The 9,255-nt window shown below is 42.3% G+C and overlaps 1 protein-coding gene across 1 annotated transcript; it reads right to left on the bottom strand.

Moving 5' to 3' along the window:
• Nucleotides 1–897: 897 nt before the first annotated feature.
• LOC114869649 (lactose-binding lectin l-2-like) lies at nt 898–4,411 on the bottom strand. Its single transcript, XM_041073908.1, has 11 exons — nt 4,351–4,411; nt 4,228–4,269; nt 4,113–4,151; nt 3,991–4,035; nt 3,869–3,913; nt 2,988–3,082; nt 2,647–2,775; nt 2,499–2,562; nt 2,247–2,291; nt 2,127–2,165; nt 898–1,360 (listed from the first exon to the last, which is right to left on the bottom strand). The coding sequence occupies exons 1-11, from the start codon at nt 4,409–4,411 to the stop codon at nt 1,293–1,295; spliced, it is 672 nt and encodes a 223-aa protein (XP_040929842.1). The 3' UTR covers nt 898–1,292.
• Between the last annotated feature and the right edge of the window lie 4,844 nt (nt 4,412–9,255).

The raw sequence follows: 9,255 nt of genomic DNA, 5'->3' as shown, positions 1-9,255 counted from the left end.
CGTCTACAGGATCCTCTAGAAATGGACATTTTGGTCTCTGCGCGAAGGCAACAGGTGAAATCTATGAATGAACTGAAAGATAAAATAAGGTATTTAAACACTGTTCACTTTAAAAAGGGGCGGAGACCGAAGGAAACTCTGGGTTTCCCGAATAAAACCTGCTCGCGACCAGGTTTGGTTCACAGAGTCAGTTGCCATAGTAACTGACTCTGAGTTTCCATTACCTCGCTTCTTGAAACGGGCTTAAACTTACCCCGCTTTACGGGTTTAAGTAACCTCACTTTCTGAAACCTAAACTCTGACTTTTCCTCATTTCGAGGTTAAAAACTCAGAGTTTCAACAAAAGCTCCTTCTTGAAACGGGCCCCTGTTCTTCAGGCCTGTGGTTCAGGTTTTGCTTTGTGTTTTTTCTCTCTCTCTCTTTGACTGTCTGTCTCCAGCTCTGAACTACTGGATGATTGTCAGTGTAACTACAGGACCACCGTACATTTGTATGTGTGAAGAGAGAGTTTTGTGCTGTTAAGATCAGAATGTAGTTTTGGAGAAACACAGCATTTCTGCTGTTTGATACTTTGTTCTGAGTATTGAATGTTTTTCTTTAATTTTATGTCCAGATTAAAATGTCCAAAGATTCTGAAGAAGCAAGCCTGTGAGTGTGTTACTACATCTTCTGTTTACTTTAATCATAGTTGTTCAATGTGAGCATCTAGAATTCAGAGGCTTTACAGTCTATACACAAAATAGCTCATTATATTAAAATTTTGTTGCTTTGCTGCCTGACACAAAGACACACTGTGCATGTTTTGTTCATCGAGTTACACTGACTGAAGTCAAAGCTACGACGGACAAAAACCTGCAAAGAAACAGCACGAGGGAAATGATGATTCAGTTTGCCAGTGTTTATTTAAGATCATAAAGTGAGGCTGTGTATTTGTTTAGTTATGCTGCTTTTTCAACCTCACCCTGATTCTCATAGTATCACATGTACTATAACTTGTATTATTATTGTAGCAGTTCAAAAGTCAAACTCCACTCAGAACTAAATTTCAAAGTCACTCTGTGTTAATAACGTTACAATGGCTGATTGGCTACAATTCAATCACATGAATATCAGTCCATCACTCGACTAAAAGGTAAACAGACTTAGACACCACAACATCTTCAATTAGTGCTGAAGTTATTTTTTATATTTTTAATTTGCATCAGACAGATAAGAACAGTTGACTTGACCCAGCCACAGAATAGAAAGAGGAAATGAGACGGGCTTGAAAGGTGTCTTTAACAGATAAAGTCTCACATGATGAGTATGCCACACACAGATGGCAGCAGAGAATCACAAGAGACGTCCTCCAAGCCTTCTCCTGTGAAACCCAGAGACACATCAGCCAGTCGCCGCTGCACAGTCTCAGGCTAATGCTTTTCACCTCTGGCTACATAAATCAGTTAAAAGCAGGTTATTAAAGTATAAGAATTCTGATATCACCACTCACATGTCATGTTATGTTACACTTTCTTTTCCTGTTAGGACGATGGCTTCCCAGACTGTCACTTTAAGGCACTTTGGCCACGCCCACCTGACTGTCACTTTAAGGCACCTTGGCCACGCCCACCTGGACATTCACTTTCTGGGGCTTCCAGTTCTGAACGACTCCACCAGCAGGTTGTCAGTCTGTCTCACTTTGTCTATTTGTTTCTCAATCAGTTCGTTCATGCGTTGGTTCAGCATCTTAAATTTGTGAGTTTGTTTTACACCTGTGCTAAAGTCCCTATTTTGGTTCATTTCCATTTTTTGGTTTGTTAGCTTTCTACCCTGTTTACCTGCCACTACAGTGACAAATAAGTACCTGCCGTACCTTTTGCTCTTTATCCTGTTTTATTTTTTTTTTTATCTTGCCTGTGGTTTGTTTCTGACCTTGAATGTGCAGTGTCTTGTTCATTATCACTGCAGCATTGTCATCGATTGTATTGCTCTAATATCAAATAACTTTATTTGTATGCTGCAGGTTCAAGCATCTGAACAGTTCAACCAGTTCACCAAAACTGGATGGAAAGTTCACACATTAGTGAACCATACAGTACAGTAGTAAGTAAAGTCAGCAGATCTACAGAAATGTAGAAACCACTCACCTCCCTCTGTTACATATGGATCATCCTCTGGTGGAGGAGCTGGATGGAAAGTTTAACATCAGTGAGCAGCAATGATACTGTAGAAGCCGTTAGAGCTATAGAAATACACAAACCACTTACTTGTGGTTTCCTGTGTCACATTCGGATCCTCTTGTTGGGGAAGAGCTGGATGGAAAGTTAAGACATTAGTGAGCAGTGATGAGTCATGAGGTGTGGAGGAACAAACTGAAAGCCAGCATTGTCATTGATTGTATTGCTCTAATCTCGAATAACTTTGGTTGTACGCTGCAGGTTCAAGCAATTGGACAGTTCAACCAGTTCATCGCTACGCGGTTTGCTAGTATTTATTCTCACTGTATGAAACTGACTCACCTTCAAAGGTTATGTGTGAACATTGTGTCTGGTCCCTGTCACCAGCCCATAACATATAATAGTTCTGAAGGGAAACGTAAATTAAACAAAGTGGTTAAAGTGAGAGAAAAAACGCTCACATGGTATAACAGTGGATTACATACTGTACCTCCTGTGCGCCTCCAACCCATATCTGGCCGTGCTCCACACCAGCGTCCAGCACCACCTTCCTAATCTCATCAATTTGCTCCAGAATGAACTGGGATGCCAGGTTTCCGCCCAGGTTCCTGCAGTTTTCCTTGTGATTAACACATGAAGTGACGTCACTCAGCAAATCATCATATCAGCTAATTAAACCATCTATTCGAGTCAATATAGTGTGTGTGTGTGTGTGTGTGTGTGTGTGTGTGTGTGTGTGTGTGTGTGTGTGTGTGTGTGTGTGTGTGTGTGTGTGTGTGTGTGTGTGTGTGTGTGTGTGTGTGTAAATAATAATGGAGCTCTGATGACTACCTCAGCCTCTTCCCAGGTCATCTTTGTTGGAACAAAACTGAGACACTGAGTACTGAGCATAGTCCAACCGTCACGACAAGACGGGCGCCAATAATCTGCAGATAAAACACTGTAAGTCACTGGTCCCAAACCTCCGGACCAGTACTGGTCCATGGGTGAACTGGGTCTGTGAGTCACCGCTGCATCTGTCTATAACTCACTCTTGATGCATATGAGGACATGAGTAACATGCATTAAAATACCACTAAATCGCTAAAGTTTCTTTATACAAGGTAAAAGAGCCTGTGAAGAGAAATAAGAACTGACAACTTCAAAGAAAAAAGAAAGCTGCATTTAAGAGAAATAGCAGAAGTCCTTCTTGAAAAATTGTTTTTTTGCCAAATGTTGATTGTAAATAACTTAGTAGATTCGTAGGGCATAATTTATTTCTTGATATGAATACTTCCAGTTTTGTGTTGTGCCTCTTTTATTTTGATGGTGTACTTTCTGCACAGAGAGAGCGATTTACTGTATCTCACTGAACACTAACTAACTAACTAATTGAAAACTAATTAATTGAAACAAAATAATTTTTAACAGTTCCATACCAGCAACCCCTCTGAACAAGGGGTGCTACGTTTATTGACGTGTGTGAATGTTTTGGGATGATATTATGGTATATCGATGTGGGCTAATGATGCTAACGTTGCACCCTTAATGGATGATCTGTGAAAATATTGTTTGACATTAAATCAGTTCATGGTGCTAAAAAGGTTTGGATCCGCTGCTGTGGGTGATTGAGCCAAACTGAAGGTTCTACACTTTACTGTAGGATGAAAGAAACTTCTGGTTGTAACTTTTTAATCTATATCTATATATGTACATATGAACTGAACGCTTACCTAGAAAACGTTGCCAAAATGAATATTCTTCCTCTGGTGGAAAAGCTGGATGGAAAGTTAACATATTAGTGGACCACAGTAAGAAAAGCAATCAGATCTATAGAATTGTAGAAACCACTCACTTGTAGTTATGTGAACTGTATGTGGACCCTCCTCTTGGGGAAGCGCTGGATGGAAAGTTAACACATTAGTGAACCGTAGTAATAAAAGCAGTCAGATCTATAGAAACATAGAAACCACTCACCTCCCTCTGTTACATATGGATCATCCTCTGGTGGAGGAGCTGAATGGAAAGTTTAACATCAGTGAGCAGCAATGAAATCAGCCATTAGAGCTATAGAAATACACAAACCACTAACTTGTGGTTTCCTGTGTCACATACGGATCCTCTTGGGGAAGAGCTGGATGGAAAGTTAAGACATTAGTGAGCAGTGATGAGTCATGAGGTGTGGAGGAACAAACTGAAAGCCAGGGCTGCTCACCTGAGGCTCTGATCAGACCCATCGAGGCACAAACAAGCAGACACAGAGTGAGCGTCGTCATGTTGATGAGGACGGTGAGGATCTGTCATAAGCACATGGACCTGAAGATGTTACTCACACTTCAAGGTCAGACTCCACACCAACTCCAGTTTAACCAGTGAGGCAGCAGTAACAGGTGAGTTGGTAACAAACCTGCTGCAGAATTGGCCAGGTCGAGTCTTGGTTTGTGTAGGACGAGCAGTCAGCGCTTAAATATCCTCAGACAGGCATGAAAGCAGGAACGTGTGACGGAAGGTTTTACAGGTATTTGTCTATGTTGATGAAGCTGGAGCTTTGTGTTTGTCTAGTAAAAACAGGAGAACAGGATACAGGAGAGCAGAAACTGTCTCAATGTAGGAACTCTGTGGGAACGTAACACGTGGATGCAGCTTCTCAGTCGTCCAGGTGAAGCTTTGTGTTTGTCTAGTGATGCTCCTGGTGCAACGACGCCCTGATCTCAACACGTCCATGAAAACAGGACACGGATGAGAGAATCTGGCTTAAGGTAAAAATGCAACACGTGGATGAAGCCTTTCAGTTACTGCTGCTGGTTTCCCTCAGTTATCTTTAAAAACCAAACTGACCCATAACTGAGATCCAGCATGAATTTAAAGGTCACATCCCCAGGACTAGTTCAGGTAAAACAATGAAACCTGTACAAGTTGAGTACACAATGAAAGTAAGGTGCTGTGTCACCAGATGAGCATCGTCATAGAAGCTTTTAAAGGAAGCGCTGATGTGTTTACTTGTTGCTGCTGCACAGAATCTTCTGGATGTGTTCATCTGCTGCTTCATGTTTAGCTGCTGTAACTGACCTGAGCTCATCCTGATGCTTTCTGTGTTTGTCCTACAGGACCAGGCTGAAGCTCAGGACTCAGCGTTTCCTCAGCAAATATCTTTATATCTGTCTTTTCAAGCTCAGATTTGTTTCACTTAATCCAGTATGAAGGGTTAAACAAAGACAGACTCTCAGACTGTATCTTTATTTCACAGCAGAGGAATCTGTCTACATCAGGGGTCTCACACCGATTCCGTTGAGAGCTCTCTCTGCTGATCGCTTTGATCAGGTGTCAGTTGGCTTCTCCATCTCGTCACTGACTCAACACACCCGGTCAAATGTAATCAGCAGGTCATGGAAGGTTGGAAAAGCAGCAGGGACAGCAGCCCTCAACAGAATCGAAGATTCGATGTGAGTCGAGTCATATGTAATTGACAAACCAAAGCTCAGTATCGATGTGAGAACAGATTCTGTGTTCGTCTCACAAACAATTATGACGATGCCGCAGTCAGACAAGTCTTACACGTCATGACCTCCAGCCTTGTTACAGAACGTCTGGGTAAATCTGTTCTTTGGTGTTGTGAGGGTTTGGTGAATAAAGAGAAGGAGACGGTTCTGCAGTTTATGGAGTTTTATTGCTCGCTGGCTTGTCAGACAGGTGGCAGGTTTGTACACAGGTTGTCAGTCAGATCCACAGAGAGGTGTAAATACAAAAAGGCAGAGTCCAAGTACAAATCCAGAGTCGAGCGAGGCAGAGTCAAAAACATGAGTCAAGGTTCAGTTCACAGGCAAGACATCAGTGCTGTGACGTTCCGTATCGAGGCTACGAAGCGTGTGCTGAGTAGAGCAGGCTATATGTTAATATGTCTATCGACATTTATGTGAGTTAGCAGTGGCAAAACCCTGTGAGCGGCTGTATTCCTAAGCAGAAGAAATAATGTCCAAAAGATATCGTCTAAGACCTGCCACAGTGGAGAAACTGACGTTTTTAAATAAAAAAAACGATGTGTCTCCTAAACCACAATCCATACCTCAACATTACACAAGCACAATCATTGTCCATCCTCACACCTCATTGTAAATAATCATTTCCAAATAAGTATTTTCCATAATGCCAGTATGTGTGTATGTATGTATCTATGTATGTTTATATATACTGTATAACATACAATATACATATATAATATGTTTTGCGTACTTCAAATGCCAACTGATATTGTTTTGTACAGTAGATGTCCTACTAGAGAAAATTAGGTTTCAAGAAGCTTTGTGCTGCAGTGAACTTGATGAAATGGCTTGGGTGGAGTCTACTTAAATATTCAGTTCGATCATTTAACATTTACATTTAACATTTACAATTAACATTTAACATTTAACATTTACATTTAACTTTAACATTTACATTTACATTTAACTTGGCACTGTGCATTTGGGTCCTCTCTCTGCCGTTCCGTGACAGTGGATGATCGTGTTTTAGCAGGCAAATCATTGTCCTGTTGCTGCTTAACCATTTATCAGGACCAAAAATACCATATTTATAAAATACCATAGTTGCCACCAGAGCCTTAGCACAAGAGCATCTCTGACAGCCTGGTGGGATGTTCTTAAAATTACTGGATCTTTGCTAACTCTTTGCCAAAACACACCTCTTTTAACACTCCAGACATCGTGCAAAACAAAAAGGCAATAAACTTTCATATTTGGCATAAAGGAATAACACATCTGAAACATGTTTTCACAATTTTACCTTAAAGAAAATAGTGTCCCGATATAAAACAACTAGTGCCATTTTCTTAGAATATCAGCAACTAAACTCAATATTTAATGACAAAATTAAACATACTCCTACACAGATAAAGGCGTCGCCAGCAATGGAATGATTTATTGGAATCTCACTGACAGAACCAAAAATCTAAATTTTAATATTAATGATGATACAATAAGCTTCCCAATCTCTAAATCAGAAGCTGATCTGGACATCAAAAATATTAAAAATGTTTACAATTGATACAATATAAATTTCTTCATTGAACACATTACACAGGAAAGAGGATGTTCCAAATGGTTCTCACAAACCCGAATATTTGCCCTCACTGTACAGAGAACACAGCACATAGATTCCTACATGCATTCTGGTCATGTTCACCTGTGCAGCATTTTTGGCAAACAGTATGTGAACACCTGTCAACCCAGTTAAGCTGTCCAATCCCAGCAGCCCCTGCACTTTGTCTTCTAGGAGATCTACAGCAAGTGGGCTTGATCTAGAGACAAACTCAACACACACACTTGCAAAGAAAATCATCCTCATGAACTGGAAAACTAAAAAGAAATTAAGTATTACTCAGTACTTGAACAGCTTGTTAGGGGGCCTAACAAGCTGTGGGGAGCTAATGGGGGCCCGGCGTGCCTGCCTGCCTAAAAGGACAGTGGCAGGGGGGGTGGTGGATTCTGGGGGGCTGCACGGGGAACCTGCGGTTGGATGTGTTGGCTGCTGGGACTGGCGCTTGCCGAAAAACTCATCACACACACTTGCAAAGAAAATCATCCTCATGAACTGGAAAACTAGAAGAAATTAAGTATTGGCATAGTGGTGGGGGTGGGGGGGTGCCTGGAGGCAAACTCTGCTCGTGTACGGGTGGTGGACTGGGGGTGGGACCCACTCTGGGCGCGGGGGCATCTTCTGGCGGGCTCCCTAAGGACCATGGGTCTTCGGGCTCTACACTTTCAGGCCGACCCTCACACTGAGGGGAGTGTTTGCCCCTGGTTCTCATGGGGCGGACAGCGTTGACCCCCGGTGGCCCACTCTGACCTCGGGTGCTGTCTCTGTGGCTGCTGCAGCTCTGCCTAGGGGGCTCTGTGTGGGCGGCTTGGGTCGCAACACCTGCCTCCTGGAACTGAAGGTGTGTGGGCTCCCTGGCTGCTGGGATTCCTTCCTCTGCTTGCTGGATGGGCGTAGTGGCCGAGCCCCTCACATCACCCTGGCTTCCACAAGTGGCATTGTTCATGCACCAACGTCTGCCTCACCCTTTGGGTGAATAATATTAAGCTACAGCCTTACTAACCTTGTAGTGGGACACTCAACACCTGAGCTGATAAACAGGCTTTATAAACTTAGCTGTAAGTATTACTGTCATTTACTGTTCACTATTAATAATGTTTGAATATGGTAGTTGTGATATTGTACGTTGCAGCTATTAGGTATTATGTGAGCATATGTAATAATATATATGTATGAGTGTCTCATTGCAGCAGCTGTTCATACTCACCCACACACGCACAAACTCAACTCATCCACCAATGCAGAGGCAACCCAAATATTTAGGGAGGATTAAAAAAGCAAAAAATAATAATTTGTCAGGAGAAGTATATAGGTACAGTACTGTATACTACTGTTGAAAAAGAAAAACATTCAGCCTAATACATGCTGCCTGTTGAACTGTGGGACAGGCACACACAAAAACAAAATCCTCCTGTTAAAGGTCGACCCTGAACAGAGCATTCACAGTCACACCTGGAGGCTTTAGCATCTCCAGGTGTCACAGCTGCATGTTTGTTGTTTGTGGTCGGTTGGAGGAAGTTACTCAAGATATCTGACACATCAACACACAGCAGCTCAGTTTAGAAGGTGTTGAGAAATGGTGTCTTATCAGTTGTTTTCAGAAAGTCTGAAAGTTTCTAAACACAACGTGACGAGTCATTGATTCTGTAAGACCAATTAACATGCATAGACCAGCGCTCTTAATCAGACACATTTCATCTGCAGCTACTAATGAAATAGCTGAAAACAATCAAACAAACACATATACGAGGTATCTGGGGCTGTGTGGTGAATGGGACACATACAGTACAGTCCAACAGGACTCAGAGCCATGGTGGTTAGCTGCAAAAAGTGCAGCTAGCTTAGCAAGGTGGACCCTGCGGTTGTTATAATAATGTGACAGGGTACAGTATGTGTCACGGTGCTCTAGGTAGCGGACCCACATGCAACAGCGGAGACAAGACTGGGTGGGAAAATCGGTTTACTGGTTCTCATGGTCAGGCAGGCAAGGGTCGGTACACAAAGGAAGCAGTTACGGGACAGGCAGGGA

The sequence above is a fragment of the Betta splendens genome, chromosome 2 (assembly GCF_900634795.4).
Source record: "Betta splendens chromosome 2, fBetSpl5.4, whole genome shotgun sequence".
Lineage (NCBI taxonomy): Eukaryota > Metazoa > Chordata > Actinopteri > Anabantiformes > Osphronemidae > Betta > Betta splendens.
Note: the sequence above shows the minus strand (reverse complement) of the source record. Positions and strands in the feature narration are given on the sequence as shown.

Bases quoted from the DNA above. Each gene is read 5' to 3' on its own strand.
- LOC114869649 (XM_041073908.1), bottom strand. From the start codon at position 4,411: ATGACGACGCTCACTCTGTGTCTGCTTGTTTGTGCCTCGATGGGTCTG. The intron at 4,152-4,227 runs GTTAGTGGTTTG...CTTTCCATTCAG, and splicing joins TGTGACACAGGAAACCACAA to CTCCTCCACCAGAGGATGAT. The intron at 3,083-3,868 runs GTAAGCGTTCAG...TTTTATCTGCAG, and splicing joins ATTTTGGCAACGTTTTCTAG to ATTATTGGCGCCCGTCTTGT.